The sequence below is a fragment of the Opisthorchis viverrini genome (assembly GCF_000715545.1).
Source record: "Opisthorchis viverrini unplaced genomic scaffold opera_v5_572, whole genome shotgun sequence".
In the NCBI taxonomy this organism is placed as follows: Eukaryota; Metazoa; Platyhelminthes; class Trematoda; order Opisthorchiida; family Opisthorchiidae; genus Opisthorchis; species Opisthorchis viverrini.
Window position 1 is genome coordinate 147,109 of NW_008752237.1, and position 17,274 is coordinate 164,382.

The 17,274-nt window shown below is 45.2% G+C and overlaps 1 protein-coding gene across 1 annotated transcript in view; it reads left to right on the forward strand.

The window, feature by feature from the left end:
* Positions 1 to 16,936, forward strand: part of T265_11768 (hypothetical protein) — a gene marked incomplete at both ends in the record, with an annotated part of 17,589 nt that extends 653 nt beyond the window's left edge. Inside the window, 11 exons of the mRNA XM_009178517.1 lie at positions 281 to 375; positions 411 to 590; positions 1,756 to 1,962; positions 6,752 to 6,879; positions 7,422 to 7,557; positions 7,687 to 8,100; positions 9,195 to 9,512; positions 11,368 to 11,505; positions 13,951 to 14,085; positions 16,391 to 16,433; positions 16,600 to 16,936. Coding sequence (XP_009176781.1) covers positions 281 to 375; positions 411 to 590; positions 1,756 to 1,962; positions 6,752 to 6,879; positions 7,422 to 7,557; positions 7,687 to 8,100; positions 9,195 to 9,512; positions 11,368 to 11,505; positions 13,951 to 14,085; positions 16,391 to 16,432 — 1,793 coding nt within the window. The remainder of the gene's footprint in view (positions 1 to 280; positions 376 to 410; positions 591 to 1,755; positions 1,963 to 6,751; positions 6,880 to 7,421; positions 7,558 to 7,686; positions 8,101 to 9,194; positions 9,513 to 11,367; positions 11,506 to 13,950; positions 14,086 to 16,390; positions 16,434 to 16,599) is intronic.
* Between the last annotated feature and the right edge of the window lie 338 nt (positions 16,937 to 17,274).

Here is a 17,274-nt window from a genome sequence, read left to right on the forward strand (position 1 = left end):
AGCCCCGCGACTTACAACCCCCCCCCCCAAATCATCGGTGAACGAAACTGCGGCAGCTGAAACCCCTGTACGACGAGTGCACGGTTATTACAGCTGACAATGCTGATGATGATGATCACGACAGTGAACACCAGTAGTCACTTGTTCCATTTCGTTGGTGGTGAGTATAGGAGAGAGTCACTAATGCCGTTTTTTTTACATTTTTACCCCTAGTATTTGCTCCTCAGTGGCTGAAGTCTTGGGAACCGTTGTTTTGGTCTGGACCTTTCAATGCTCCCAGATCCGTACAGCACTGACCATGGACTTACTGATGACCCTCCTTCAGTTGAAGCGGGTCCAGCAGATAATCCAACTGTCGAAGGAGAAGTCCAGATAGTAGGTGATGTTAGTTCCCTAATCTCCTTTTCTAGGACTTACCAAACTACATTTCCAATTACCATGGATATATTCACTACCAGCGCCTGTTCTTCATCGCTCAGCGTTGTCCTTCGTTACGGCACACTGCTCTGCGTCTCGCACATGACTACATCAAGAGATATACCTTGGACACTGCATCTTATAACCGAGTTTTCCTCATGCTGGCTGAGGAGGTTTGTGAAAATCTTATTCTTTGTAGTAGTATGAATCCGCGCTTTGTTTGGGCTCTGATTTAGTACAATGTCACCCGCTCAACTATGTTCTACCCTCATACCACTCCAATCTGTAAACAGGACCTTATGTTTTCAATATCGCTTCGTGTGTTTATTCTCAGCACCTCGTTGTACGAGACATTAACTGGAGGATATGCGAGGTGTTTTTCGAGTCCTTTTGGTAATTGATTGAGATATTGATTTGGATGTATTCGTAATTTATCGAAATATTGGTCGTGTTCACTAGATGTGCTCATTCCCTCGAGTTCGTTTGCCCCTGTCGAAGGTCATCAAGTGACCGTTTGCTGGCCCTCTATTCACTGCTACATTGTTGGTCAAACTCCGAGCTGGGTCGCACATGAAGACTTGTCATTCATTGGGAAAAGTCATCGGAGGATACGTAGTCCTGATTGATGAGCCGCTTCCAACAACCTTACTAGTCTCAGTCAGCAGTCTAACCACCAGTTATTCATCCTTAACATCCAACATTCTTTTCCATCTCAAATAACTTTACTGTTAACGTATATACTCAATGGAGCAACGCAGCTAATTTTTCAACTTTTTACAGTGGACGTAGCCGTTATTAGCCTTCGCGACAAGCAAATCGACCTGATGAGTCTCTTCTGATCAACCTAATCATTCTTGTTTATTTCCACACTTGTAGTTTTTCGTTCTTGGAATGCGGCCCATGAGTTAGAAGGAAATTCGGGCAACTTTTTGTCATCTCAGTCGGGTGGAACAGGAGAACAGGTTTTATGTTCACACTCAATACGAGCCATATTGTCAACTAAGGCAATGAGCAGTGTCAATGGAATTCAATATTTTCCGTACAGCTGTGGAACTGATAAACAAGAGGTCATACAAACAACTCATCTTCACCTATCCAACAAAAACAACTACCACCTGCCTGCTGAGCTTTTCGGAATCCAACCATACCTTTTCTCTGTTCATTCCATGGCTCCACTCCATGGTTCATTCCATCCAAGTTCACAATTTGTTAATTATTTTGCTCTTGTGGATTAGTAGCTAGTTAGTTAGAACGATACCACTATTTAAGTGTGTCAGGTTGCCTTCTGAATGTGTCTTCCCACAACTTCTGTTTCTCTTTATCCACATTCCGTAATAGCAAGCTGGACCGGCTGCTCAGTCCTCTTCGGCCCTAGGCGAGTCTCTCAACGAAATACATCGTGGTATGATTAATGGAGTATCCAATGCGTTAAACGAGCAACTCCCAAATACCGTATCCATTCCTGGTGCTGGTGAAGTTATGACGTCTGGTCCTACACTAAGCGATGGAATGCGACAAGCTTTAATGAATGTAATGGCTGGTAAAGTAAGTCAGTGGGGTTCTATGAGTTTGGCGGGCTATGTGAGTAAGGTTTGTTTGATAGTTCGCCCTTGTTTACGTTTTGCACCCTTTTTGCCTTTTGCGCCAATGCCTCCCGCCGGTAGTGACATTCATTGTTCTTCATTAGCAATATGAACAAATACTGCTAAAACTAACTATACGGTGACGGGCTATCCGTGTTTTCAGACGCAACAGCCGGAAGCATTGGTGGTGAAACGATGTGTGGCGTGCAAACACTTCCATTCCTTGTTCTGATCTAGCCTGACTTTCAAAATAACGAGGAGTAGTCGAAACTCCTTAAATTCAAGCACACACGTTACCAAACTTCCCACCGAAATCAAGAGAGCTATGATTGGCAAGATTCAGTCATGTAGTGCATTCTCCAGGCCCTGCAACTTTCCCACAGTTGAGACGAATTTATTGCGAGAAAACTGTCAGGAAGATTCCTGAAAATAACTCGGAACGCCAGAAGCCTGTTGAGACTCTCAAACTCCATCAAGATCTCAATAGGGGAGCCGGTAAGCATCTACGTTAGTCAGCCAGCCGCTCAATTCAGCAAAGGCCGGCGCGTGTTCTAGCGCTGGCCTATTTCAAGCGTACTGGGGTGCCTACACCTCCAACCGCTCAATCAGACAATCTGGAAAGAAACTGACAGCACGAACGCCACTGATATCGATTAGCCACCATTTCTTGCAACGTCTCCAGCCAAGCACAGACGGGGTCATGGGGACCCCATCCTGGAAGGCGTACAACGCCAACAACACCCAAACTCTTCGTGATCCCTTTCACGCCTTTCTACTAAGTTATGTGTTGTCCACCTCGCGGTTTGCGCCATCCTGAAAGAGGCACACAACACTCGTCTCGGTAGATGGTGTTTCGGCATGCGTAGCACATGACCGAGCCATCGTAGTCGATGATGTTGGATGTTTTCTTGGATTGAGGTGCCTGCAGCACATCCAAATACGGCATGTTCTGAAGCATGGTTTTGCACTTCGACGGTGCAAGGTACATGCCAAAATATGGTATGTTGCTGGTCAGTTTATTCAACAGAGCTTGTGCTTCGCTTTGGTCTTCAAGGATGATGGCGATATCTGCGTGCTCCAGATCAACAAGACTCTCACCAGCAACAATTTGGACACCGGGGTTTTGAAGGGTATCCAGCGTTCGCCTCATTATTTTGTCAGTGATGAAGTTGAATAAGAATGAGGAGAGTTGGCATCCTTGCCTGATACCACTTTTTGTAGGTAAGCTTTTGGGGAGCTCACTATGCACTCTCACCCGCCCAGAAGTGTGCGAGTATACGGATCGGATTATGTTTGCAAACTTCTGTGGCATACCCTGTTGAGCAAATGTAATTAACAACACTGACCGATCGACGGAGTCGAACAAGCTCTTAAAGTCAAGGAATACCAGGGTTGTTAGTCGTCTGCACATGTGGCGTTGCTCTGACACCTGATAAAGTGTGAATATGTGGTCAACGCAGCCTCTACCCCAGTCGAAATCTCGCTTGATTATCACGAGGCAAGGTTTCGCGTGCCACCATTAAGACGACAAAGAATCAGTGACGCCAGAAGCCTTGTCACAACAGGTACCAAACTCACACCTCTGTGGTTACTACTTTCACTGCGAGTACCCTTCTTGAAAATCGGCATTACTGTCCATTCACCCCAGTTGTCTGGGACGGTCTCCTTCTCTCGGATAGACCTAAATAGGCTAGACGGGAACTGGCTGAGGAGCCCACCGCCATCCTTGAAAAGAGCAGTTGGAAGGTCATCCGGACCAGCAGCACGGTGACACTTTTGTAGATAAATACATTCGGACACTTCTGAGACTGAAGGTGGCTCCATATTTATGATCCACTTTTCCGTTGAAGGCCAGGTTTCTGAATTGTAGGTAGCAGATGGCCAGCTGAAATACTGTCCGAAGTGCTGTGCCCAGTGTTCCAAACGTTATGTTTTGTTGCATATAAGAGAGCCATTTTGGTCTCTGATTAATTTGCTGGCAAGAGGTTTCCGAGAACCAGTAGAACGAATCAAGTAGAACAGCTTGTGCACGTTTCCAGCATTCTTTGCATCTTCCATTTCCTCGGCCTTTCTTGTCCACCAAGCTTCTTGGTCTGCGCGGACACTCAGTTTCACTTGGCGCCGGATGATGTGCCGGGTGAAGGTGTGGTGGCGGCCAAGAGGAATCTTGTGGCGGGTCTACAGGAAGTACACGGTCCCATCAGAGATGCAATGTTTGGATGACTTGGCTGGGTTGTACCGAAAATAGACGTTCCGGCCTTGATTAGTGCTTTGGGTATCTCTTCCAGTGGCCGTTTATATCCGACACCGCACTGTCCGGCAGGCATTCGAGGAGCTGGCTCGTTTGACTAGCTTCTCCATGGCTAGGCGAGGTGTGTGCGATTTGCGTACACCTGAAAAGCGCAAAAAAACGCAAAAGCGTACAAGTGCATGGTCGGAGTCCACGCTGGTGTTCCAGAAGGAGGGACAGGCGGTGATCGATCCTCGCCACGGATAACTGACGCCGATATGGTCTATTTTGGTTCGTGGGCACCACATTAAGCGATTTTCGCTGTTCCGGAAATCGGTACTGCAGTGACAGTCTGTGATCGGCACACATCTGAAGTAACCGGTCTCCGTTGTCCGTGCGTCTCTTGTCCAATCCAAGACGAACACCCATTTGGGTCCCAGCAGCGCTTAGTCTACCTACCTGGGTGTTCATTTCACCAACAAGCACAACAATATGTGAGCCGTTAGCCCGCTGTACGAAGACAACTAGAGCGCCGTAGAAACTCCTTGGCAGATTCAGAGCTACAGTCAGTCGGGGCGTAAGTTGACAGATTAAACAAGGTGCGATGAACCTCACTTCCTCTATATTCTCTCACAAATGTTATCAAACGAACCGCACTGTCAACGGGTATCCAATCAAGCAGAGATGCTTCCGCTCGTTCGTTCAATACAGTACCAGTCCTAGCATATCCAGCTGAGCAGCTTCGGCATCACCAGAGGTGCGCAACCGGAACCTGGAAAAGATCGAGGAGGCTGTATGTTCGATCACAGTACCCGCGTCCTTGTTTCTGGCAGACAACGGAGACCAATGCAGAGTGAATCCAGCGTACGAGCAAGAGCCACCCGTTGACCTGCTTGTTTCAGTGTGCGAACATCAAGGGTGGCTAAGTAGACAGGCTTCCGGGGTTTGAAAACAGACTTCGAAGTCTTTAGAGTTGTAACTGAACTCAGACCTACAGAAGTTGCAGCTGAATTTGATGCAGGGCGAGCAAAACGGTCAGTCATAGAGCTGGGACCTGCGGAGAAAGTATTCGAATCTGGATGGGGGGTGGTGGAAGACGGAGAACGTGAAAGCATAAGAAGAGAAGCGTCAGCAGTAGAATGTTTCGCTTACCCACCCTGCTGTATGCAGCAAGTGAGGCGATCCGGCTGATGGCACCGCGCGACGGCCAATATGGCATGAAAGTATTGTTAGCTGTAAATGTCATGGTTGTACGAGGGCTTGGTTGCTGCCAGAGGCCCACACCCAAATAGGAGGACGATCAGGTTCCTGGACCAAAGCCTTTGGCTCAAAAGCCTAACCGCAAGACAGTGGTGTTGGGCTGGAAATGCAAGTACATTACCATTTCTACGGAACAAGTTGCCACACGTTACAACCCCAACCAGGAGGACCAGGAGTCTGTGTTCGCCAGACCTCTTACCCACTGACCAACTTGGTATGAGAGACCCTAAGTGTCGCGGGGACACCCCAGTATAGCTCAATGGGTCGCTGAGGTGCGCAAACCGTCACATCACTGTAGGGTCCACTCTCTTCTTGTTCCTTGTTGGCTAGTCTTTTTCCAGAACCAAGGCACTGGAGCGAGGACAGCAGTCAAATACAACAAAACAGCTAATGTTCAAAGGGTTATTGAAAGTACCTCGCTTAGTTTTATCAGCTATCGAGATGTTCACGATCAGAGTTCCGATAAATCTTTCAGAACGATCGCATCATTGACGTGTTTATATTGTGGTTTAAAACGAACGATTTGAGCGAAACCTTTCAACTAACCACGGACACCTGCAAGTTCAAAGCTTGAGAGTTGAAACGGTTCACCTAATTATCCGAAGAACGGATTCCTCCGTGAGTACGATTTGCATTCTCCAGAGGTGTTCGCTCGGAACCGCTGCAGTACGTACCGTCTGTATACCGTTTACGTGCCGGTGCGATCTGTGACAACAAGTATCTTTGCTTACAGTCACCGAACGGCTTATGCTGCTCCGATCACACAATTTTGTCAGATACAGCCTGGACCCAGTATGCACAGTTCCACGTCTTTACGTGCATCCATCCATGTACACTCCTTCACAGAAGTTAAGATCCTTTTTACTCATCATCATCATCTCTGTTACTGTACCTATTATCACGAAAAACAGATTATATTTACCCATTGTGCTTGGATCTGGTAAAGGCAGAAAAACCTACCCAATTTGTCCCATATGTTTTATTGCTGGAAAACATTACAGGCCCCCTTGAAGTTGGGTACCTGAAATATGAATTCAGTAGATGCATTGTTACCACAAAGCGTAAAGGTTGGCGTCCAACTGAGGCGTCTGCGCACTGCTAACATTGTCTTGTTCGGCCCTGCTTTCCTTAATTGTCTCTGGGAGTGGGGACGTAATATTTGGATTCTAGTGTATGAACTACATGAACTGATTCAACAGATTCAGCGGATTTTTTGGACAGTTTGATTGTGGTTATTATCCGATCTGTTTCTTCCTTTCAGAACGACGCTAAATTGGTTTATGATACCCAGTGGGAAGAAAGCTCCCGTCGAAGTGGCACGATATTATTGGACCAATTGGACACCGAATTGAAGAACTACAAAGCTAATTCTATCAAAGAAAGCATTCGGTAAGCACGACTATTTACCTGGTTATCTGGTCCGACAAAACTTAATTCAATACGACTGCAGTTCAGTCATTCACGATAGTTCTTTTGATTTCACCGACACAGTTTGATTCAAAATATTTGGTCGTTTTCCGTTTGACGTCTGTAGCCCTTACTCGAATTCATGAGGTTGTATTAGGCCCTGTTGGGTGGCACCCCTCTGATATTCATTTGGAATCTTATTTGCGCATTTTCTCACTATGTTAGTCGCCCCTCTCTGTCTGCATAAAACCGCCGCTCGCATACGGATGATATCATTGATGATACCCGGAAATGTCTTCTCGAATGACCACGGAACGTCTGCAGGCCAATTATCAAGCTTGACAAACAGATTAGCAGCCACCTAAGCAGTTAACAGTAAACTCAACTGAGCTGGTGATTCTTCTGCACGTTGTCTTTATTGCTGCTTTTCTCGAAACCTCGTTATCATTTACGTATCTAGCCATTACCAATTGAACGAAGCTAACTATTGGGTTACTTCTGTCCAATTCTCTCTCGCTATGTAGACGCGGAACAGATGATCTGGGAGATCTCTATCTTAAATTAGGTCAATTGGCGAACGCCCGCAAGTGCTACATGCGTTCTCGGGATTATTGCACGTGTCAGCAGCAAGAAATCAACATGTGCCTGAATGTTATCAAGGTTAGTTCTGCTACTTAAACTGTAGTATTTTTTGAGACAATCGAGCTTGCTTGTGATAGCTTTGATTGATGCACTTTGTTTAGATTTCAGTAAAACACTAACGATATCATTCCAATGCTCCTCCACCAGATTGCTATTTTTCAAAGAGCATGGTCTCAAGTCAGCGCTCACGTAACTCGAGCTTATGGTCTCTCGGAACTTCGCGATGTCCCTCTGTGTTCCACTTCTCCTGGTTCCACATACTCACAGCAACGAACACGACCTGCTTTCGGGTCTCGAGCAGCTGCAGCGGGAACAGCTAGAACAGTGAACTCCGGGAGAATGACATCGGAAGGTCTCACTGGTACCGGGATCCCCACATCTTCGCCCGATCCCCTGTCCAGCAGAGCGTCCGCCCGCCAGCACAGTGATGGTGCTGGAACGTCAGGTGGACAGGGCTCCCGGGATGCGATGGCTCGTGCTCCTACGCAGCTTGCTATTGCGGCGGGTCTCGTTGAGTTAGCAGCCAGGAACTATCGGGGAGCTGCTATGAGCTTCCTACAGGTGACCTGAGTGACGTCAAATAATCATAATTCACTCCTCACTTTCTGCTACCTTACTCTCTAATCTCCGACTTGTTTGGTTTATGAGGTGTTTAGCAATAACATTACAGGTGAGATGTCTAACATAAGGATTACCGAAAGGCCGGAATTCTTTGGTGTTTGTTTGTGTCTGTTCGTGTGTAGCTGTCCCGTAAAATGACATGAGTTGATGTGTTTTCATGGACCTGGTTATGATGGTGCTCTGGTGTTATGCTTAGACTAGTGACATTCGAATACCTTGGAAAAGTAGTCAGGTGGGCGCCGTAAGTATCAGGAAGTATAACAAGCTTCGTTTCAACTGATTTATGAAAACCTCAATTGCTGAAATCAAACTAGAGCAGAAAGTGCACCTCACGAACGGCCGTTAAATGAATTCTGCATGAATTACCTTGTCTAAAACCGGAAAGAAGTTTGGCTCAGGAAAGTAATGATGGAATAAATGCTGGAAGCTGACAAGTACTCGTCGCCTGATTCAACTTGTGTTCCAGAGACGTTCATTTTACGGTCTGATTAAGGCAGCATGCGGTTGTATAATTTGCTGTTTAATCCTGTCACACACTGATGTTGACTCAGTAGATCTTGAAATCCTTAGCTTTTTACGCATGCTTCCGTTGGTTCGCGTTATAACTATGTTCACAGTTTGTTGACCCTTTTGCACCCCTAGCCTTGGTCATTTTTCGGGACCAAGATGGTGATATCCTTGGTCATCCTCACGCTGTCGGCCCGTCCTTTTGGTTCGCAGACCACAACCATAAGATTAAAGTGCGAAATCGAGGGTTAGGTTGTCATGACCATCAGTTACTGTTTTCATAGTATTCACTCGATCGAAAGTAGCGACCAGTGTAAATTCCGATTCAATCGAGTGATGTAGACCGTGGTTGGCGTAAGACATCCGTGAAACAACGGCGCCCACATAGTATCATCAAAAGCATACTTAGAGTCATTTTTGCTTATGATGTGCCCAGTATTTAGACTATGAATACTTTACGGATGCTTAGTGTTGTTCAATGAATATTACTCTACTTCATTCCGGACCTGTATTTTCGACATCACCAGGTGAATCCGGATCACTGTGAATCTCCTACGAGCAGTATCGTTACACAGTCGGATTTGGCATATTTCATCACATTATGCACTCTGGCAACATTCGATCGGGCAGAGTTGGTGAGTCAGGTGCTAAATAGTCCCTGTGTCCGACTTTTGTTGGAAGCTGAACCATCCTGTCGTGAAATACTCTACTCATTTCATCACGCGGACTATGCTTCTTGTCTGGGTCGGATAAACAAACTGAGCAACGTTTTGCGGTTGGACTATTTTCTGGCCGATCACGTAACCACATTGTGCTGGGAAATCCGCAGTCGAGCCATCTGTCAGGTGGGTTCGCTCCTTCCCTTCTTTTTAGTTGTTTTGTATCATTGGTTCGCTGATGTCGAAACGTGACGTAAGTACTCGAGGAAATACTACCGTGCATTGAGTATTTGGTTGCGGTTTCTTTCGTTCGCCAAACCTCATTTCCCACACATGTCAGCTCCCATCTCAGTTTGAAGCAACGCGGAATTCTCTGCGAACCAGACTTTCTTACACAGTGCACGAAATAATTATAAAGCCACCGTATTTGGCAATCTTTTGGTCACTTTTGATCTCGCTAAAAACTAAGTGAGGGTTTGTAGCGTCAGTTTGAATACATTGGAACAAAATATTTATCCAGCTATCGTATTTCATCCGTTTTTCTCCTGGCCTGCAGTATGCCAACCATTGTCCTGGAAATTTTAAAGTCACAAAGACGCTCTTTTGGCGAATGATCCTCACCTTAATCTAGACTAGACGTTAAACATCAGACGAGCGTGGAATCATGTCCAAACAAACGCACACAAAAATGTGGATTGCTCTTTGGTCGACCGCGAGCAAGCACACTCAGTGAAGCAAGCTGGAGCTGTCGGACGCTGACCTAACCAAGTAGCAGAGAATAAGGATCAGGCTGACTTCTTGCCAAAGTGCAGCTAGATCGGTCACTGTCGACGTCGCTAGAACGTCGTGCGACCATGCAGTGATTTTAGTTACGCATTCTTTTGGTGTTTTGGAGCGGCTTCAAGCAGCGAGTTGTGAGATCGAAGCAATAAGCTCGTGTTCATCATACCGACCATTGCCCATGGATGGCGTGCATGGCCCAACCTAGTTTGACCCGTCCCATCTTCCTCGCATTCACAAAACATGAAGTTACGCCTCTTGCGTTCAGGGGGCATCGAAATTCGTCGCAAACCTTACTTCCTACAAACGCGTTAGTTCTGTCCGCAGTGTGACAGGTGAGTTCAGCACATAAGCCCGGAAGGCTAGCATTGCGCAGAATTTTCACAAGCCTGATCGACAGTCAAATTGGGGATACTAGCTGCTACAAGATCTCGGGCTACTGTATAACAAATCCAACGCTCTAAGCGTTTGTCATATCTCGTTACACCAATAATCTATTCGAGGGTGTCAGTGGAGCCTACACGACAGAAGTAGAAGGTAATTAGCTGTTGAATCGAATGGTCTTTATTTCGATCTTCTCACCAACTGAATTTTATTGTGAGCCACATGAATTCAGAAAGGCTTACTCGTCTTATCCCTAACCCGCTTAACAGCATGTCACAATGCGACTGTTGTTACACGGATGGTTTTATTCTGAACCACAGATTACAGTTGCGTCCCAGGTGAGAACAAGTACTACTTGCTCTGTCCACATCAGTTTGTGAAGTCACCCTACAGGGCTATTGGAGGTCACACCAACTCGTTACCTGATGTTCAAGGTGGGTATCAGAATCTTGTAAAATTAGTTTAAAGCATACGTTCGATCATACAAGATTTGCGGAAGTATCCGAGTAGATCCTTGAGAAGTTTGCCTGATGGAGGTAATATTTAACCGTTTTGGAACCAGCGATTTTCTTGCCGCATCGAATGGATACCCCTCGGTTATCCTCTCTTGGTTAATTGTATCTATGAGACCATCAGCTGTTCGAAATAGATTGGTGGTTAGGGCACAAAACTATTGACACGACCTGTGGTTCGAACACAATCGTAGGGTTTCGATTGTTCCTCTGGGTATCTCAACCTTCATATGTTCAAGCTGCAGGACAGTTGTACATCGGTAGGTTACCACAGCTGATGTATTGTTATTATTAGTTACCATGTACAATCATCCTAATATCTAGCTACTGCGTTACCGCGCTGCCGCGCATTTCCCACAATTCAGTATTTCAGTCCCTACTCTTGCGCTGATTTGAACCGAATGGCTAAAGCTTTTGATACCACCGTAGCTGACTTGGAGAACGAGCTGGCTGTACTCATCCAGGACGGGAGTATCAAAGGTCGGATTGACTCACATAAGCAAGTAAGAGAACCTCTTTTTGTGATTATTCAGTAATTAATGATTTTGTCAACAGCTGTTTCTATTATCAGACGAAACAGTGAGCGACTGAGCAAACGTAAACAACCTGAAACCCAATCCACTGTTAGCTTGTTTACTGTTCATCTATATCGGATAAGTGAGCGATCGGTAATTAGCACGATCTCAGTTCCATGACATCAGATTAAAGTTGGATGCGCAGTGTAAATGAAATTCCTCTCACAGCAGACCTGTTATCGCTAAGATTTTACAAGTAATAATTAAGTGGAAATCCGCAAAAGTACAAAGATCATACCTCGTGAGCCGTGGGGCTTAGAAAAGTCATCCTATAGAACTCTATAGTACGCTAATTGTTCATGGTTTAAATTGGATCAAAGTTGCTGCGTCCAATCTCATGGGCACAGCAGTTTTTCCAGCTATTCAAGTTCTTGCATCGACATCCCTTCTAATATGACTTCTGATACGACCCTCTAGATTATCAGGCCATTCGTTTCCCCATAGTACGATCACCCCTCTGACGTTACAGAGATCTTAATAGGACTTAGGGAAATGTATTATAGGGTTAGCTTTGCATGATATAGACGAAGGCAGGGTAGAAAATGCCATGAAATTCGGATGGGACACATCTGGTTTGAGGGTCTTAAAACAGTTTCTTATATTATAAGAGTCAGTTCTGTTTACCAGTATGCCGCAACATCCACTGCAGCTTTTTTGCACGTAAAACATGTTCTAACAAGTGAATAGCAGCTGCTTCGACAGTGCCAAAGAAGTATGTCCACTTAGATGTAAAAGGTGATTCCAAAAGCTGCCTTGCTTCTATACGATGTTCGGTTTTTTTTTGGAACTACTTAATTGCTACACCATTGGGATTTGTCTCACTATCTACCCATAGTGTAGTGGAAGAGCGTACTACACGTAGAGGTAACATAGTTATCAGACTTATCTAAGTTGGATCCTGATAGGCGTTACGTCTATATCAGATCAGACTTATCTAAGTTGGATCCTGATAGGCGTTACGTCTAACATAGGTGGACGAAGCTCTTGGTAATCCGCCTTGCACAACTCTGGGAACGATGGCTATTCTCATCATCCTTGAATGGTACTGCGATTCATGCTTTCCTTTTGGGAACGAAACAGATAATCTTCTTCCCGATTTCGTCATTGCTTGGTGATGGGGTAGGGTGGCACCAGATACTCGCATTGCCTCTTCGCGCACTCATCTGATTATATGTAAGTGCAGCAGCAGGTGCCAAGGATGAGCAGATGTTTTCTCCGAGAATTTCTGAGTATATTCTCCAAAATCATACATTACATGAGGTGAGAGTACCACTCGACTCAAATACGCGCTACCTACAGAACTGCACAATACACAAAACATAGGAATTCTTTTATCATCGTTAACTGGGAGCACGCCCGTCCACTGGAGCTTATTGAATACACGGTCGTTAAGTAGATTCAAGCAATAAGACATTGTGGTTATTCTCTGGGGCGAAATGGCTCAGTCGTTAAAGCGCGAATTTACTGACCGGAAGTTCCTGGTTCGAACCCGACCTCTGCATCTCGACCTATCTTGTCTAGGCTTGGGTAACCTGGCAGTATCCCAGCCCTCGTGCTTCCTTCTGGTGGCATGGCAGCTGGGCACCGAAAAGGTGCTACAGCTGAACGATTTTTTCTCTCTGGATCTAGTTTCTCGGAGAGACTGGTTGTTCCCGTGACGTCTTCCCTCTCCATAAGTTAATTGTCCCCATTGTTGTCTCTTTTATTTTGCCTCATACAATCTTGATCTGTTTAGTCACTAAAGCCATGTCTGAATTTGAATGTTTAAGTGACGGCTGGAGTACGCAAATTGACTGAAGTCACATTGTACCGCTAAAACTTGACTTTCTCCTGGGTTGCGAAAATTCGTGAGAGGATCTAAGTGCAATCATGTATGTCCATACTCCTTTGAATCCTATTTTTGCCTCACTCAAACCATACTTTCTTCATATTCAGCCGTGATCCAGCTGGCCGGATCTGTTGTGTAAATACCTAGGAAAGCATTCGAGTCACTTGCCAACATATCCCTGCACATTCATACCACTTGGGTTTTTAAATCATGAATCCTATAGCTTGATGTAATATATGCAAGGAAGTTCTTGTTTTGTTGAGTCCGAGGAATAGTTGAATTCCGGGACAAAATATCGATTTCCGCACAAGCCTTGATGCTGCCTGTTTGTTAAAAACAACTCATCAATAGAATGGGTCGGTGCTTCACCAAGATATGCACAAAGTATTCAGTGGTTTCGTAATAGCCGTTTTTCTACGTGATTTTCACTACTGTAGTTCTAATGTAAATATGACTGGTACATTGTACACGAATTGCTGCTTTATCAGTTATAGTGAGAGCCAGTTCACTCGAAAATTCACATGTTCATTTTGTTGCTGAATCAGCTGTTGCGTGCGCTCAATGTGGATGAACGTTGCCTGACATTTGCTCGCGCTTTACGCTTGGCTGATGAATACAAAAAACGCACCCAGGCAATGGTTCTGCGGATGTCCTTGGTACGTCAACGACTCACATGTCAGGTTAGTTCTTTTCTGGTTTTCCTCACCGGCCTACGGGCAGCACTTCTTCGGACGACTGTCTGAGTCAACACAGGAACATTCCATTATGGAGTATCTTCAGTTTTTCTCTGATTTAGCCGCCTGAAATAATATCAATATTAGGGAGTCGAAAACCACTGCGCTGTGCACATAAGTCAGGAACATGATCATAAAGTCCGTCTTACAACCCTTGGGAGAGAAGCAGAACAACCTACCTTGCATCTATGGATGTATGGTGAGTAACACTTATCCACAGCAGTTTAACTGACCATTGGCTGACTCGGTAATCATAGGCCAATTACGCTACTTCTCTGAATGCAGCCTGACTACCCTATTATCAAAGTACTGCAGCTATCAAGACGGGCTGCCAATAGGCGGATGTGTTTATACTATTATGCATGCGCTCTTCAATGTGGACAGCATTGACTGGTGGTTTAACTACTGGAATCGCGAGCTAATTTCAACGTCTAGCCACCAGTAATATTTGTATTAAGTTCAACAACAGGTCTGTCCCATGTAACCCTATTTCTTCCGGTGTTGACAGTACTCTTTCCAGGTTATGCCCCGCGTTTCAGCAGAAGACTTGGTGTAACTAAATCTATTTGTGGAAAATTCGTTTTACCGCGTAACAACTGACCGCATGCGCATCCTACGAGCCATTCAACTTGTTACCTCAGACAACTGCTGTTGATGTATGTCACGAATTATGTTGTTTCTGGTGTGGATATGGACAAACTACTTAATGATCCATTGCGTTTAAGTTTCTGTATTCCCTATCAAGTACTAAAACCATCGTTGTATGCTTCTGAGTTCCACTTTTCCCAAGATGGCTGGGTTTTCCTAAGTCATACTATACATTTTAGGTTTAATGATCCAACGCTGCTTTGCAGTGGCCTCTATTGACTAATCACTTGTTTTCATCTGACGGATTGCCACCCAGAGAACGACTAGCTCATTCACGGCTTTATTTTCTCCAATCTTTCGCATGCGTGGTATCTGGCTAAAATGGGAATCGAAGTGATCATCCCAAACAAAACAGCCCTTATGCCAGACCTCATGAACCAGTTGGACGCCTGCTAGTTTCGATGTCTTCAAAGGCCTTTAAAACTCAGGTCAGCATGGCGTTTAACGTAAGAGTGGTGAGCCGGTGTACACTCGTAAAGGTCAAATTTAAAACAATGATTTATATCGCGATATCGTACCAGCTGAACCATGAGACGGTCGGCTGCAGCACATCTAGTTACTTAATAACATTATAAACGAGAGATTCAGCTAGGCTCCCTGTGAGTCTCCCGCAACACAGTAAGGAGCTCGCAGACCAAGACACGCAACATTAGACTTGGTTATATGCATTCCTTTTCCTGGCTGATCTCGACGATGGTATGGTATTAACACAACTACATTGCATGGATCTGCCTATTTTTGGGCAGTATTTGAGAGGCCAGCCATCGAAGTCGACACTCGAGGTAAGGCGATCCAGTTGCCCGGATCCAATGAGTCGGTATTCCACATCTTGATTCGTTGTAAAATTTCGAAGTGCGCTTCACGAATGTATCTGAAATGCCACTTTTCGGAAACCCTTCTTGCAAGAGTTTCTCTCGTTTGTTTTTAGGAATTGAAGGTCGTAGTTGCCGATACTCCCAGCACTTCCTTCCTGTCTATGCAGAAGTTTCACAAGAATGGTGTCTTCCAGCCAGTCAGATGTTACACAAAAGCTGCCGTTATTGATAGCTTTAGTTATGGTTAGTTAGTTTGTCAGTAAAAGGTTGCAGATGGCTGGTTCCATCTCGCGACAGTGATGGATACTACCTCATGCAAGCTTCTGAAAACCAGTGTTTGGCTCACATGTTTTGCAAATGGTAGTAAATATGCCGGCAGATTTTCATCTATATTGCAGTCACCAACCCGATGCGGATACAGAGGCTATTAGATCACATGTAACATGAAACAAGTTGCTTACTGGATGTCCCGATCAACTGATTCACTAACACGGGCTCAGGCACAATCGCCCCGCTGAGGACAGTTCTATATGTGCTTTGTATGTTCGGGCTTCTGCAACTGGATACAAGTGGGGCGTCCGGCTCGACTCAGTTTGCCACCCATATCTGTTACACCTGCGTAAATGTCGCAGCTGTTACGGATTCGTTCACAGATGGGGCGAGTTTATCTAACGGCTTGTTTTTTATCACCACTTCCTCAACCCATTCCAGCGGATGTCACGGACATTTTCTCTATCATCCTGTGATTTTACCTAGTCTTGCTTGCCTTTTCTCTCCGTATCTTTCAGGGTTCCCGGGAAGAATCTGATATGTTGAACTATCTTACTTGAGGTAATTACACGTAATTGACAACATATGAACACACTGTAATCGTTCGTTTTACTCAGAGTTTTGGAATCGTGTGCCAAAGCCGCCTGTTATGTCTATCAATTTTGTATCCCGTTCACCTATGATAATTAAATACCAACTTGTTTCACTCTCTCTGTTCACTTTCCAGCACGCCATCATTGGACACCTTTATGGCTCTTCTGTCTGATTCTTGCCCCATCGACTCGGAGTCACTTTTCAATCAAATTGTTTTATTGCGTTCCCCCAAACAGGGGAGTTAGTGCACCAAACGTTGCTCAGTTTTCATGAGACAAAGGAACCGAGCTAGTTATCGTCCGTTTCCTGTAATCCGTGACAGCTTGCCCGTTCCAACCATGTACCCGAGTATGACGATGACCTACTGCTTGCCGCCCCCACTACTGTTTCCCCTTTATTTGACATCATTAACCCGGCTGTTACTGGACCTTTTTCATACGTAAGGTGAATTGAAAATTTCATGAAGGAGGAGTTAATTTTGTTATGTTTACCTGGGTTACCCCGTCTATGTAGGAGTCGCTAAGCTGGCGTGTAAATCTCTCACGAAGATGGACGCTGTGCATTCCCAATAAGTCTCCCAATAGCCTCCTGCAACCGTGTTCGGCTGCGTTTAGCAGTTCAAATCTTGTGTTGCATGAACGCCATTCATTTGAGTGGAAAGACACTGTATGTAATCGTTTCAGAAGGGCTCCGTGAACAGTGGATATTTCTCGAACTTTATTCTCTGCGTTGTGCGTTTAGTCAACGAATTGCTCTCACGAGTTCGGCTCCAAGTGCCGGTAAGATCCCTTTGGAGCTTCTAACGTAA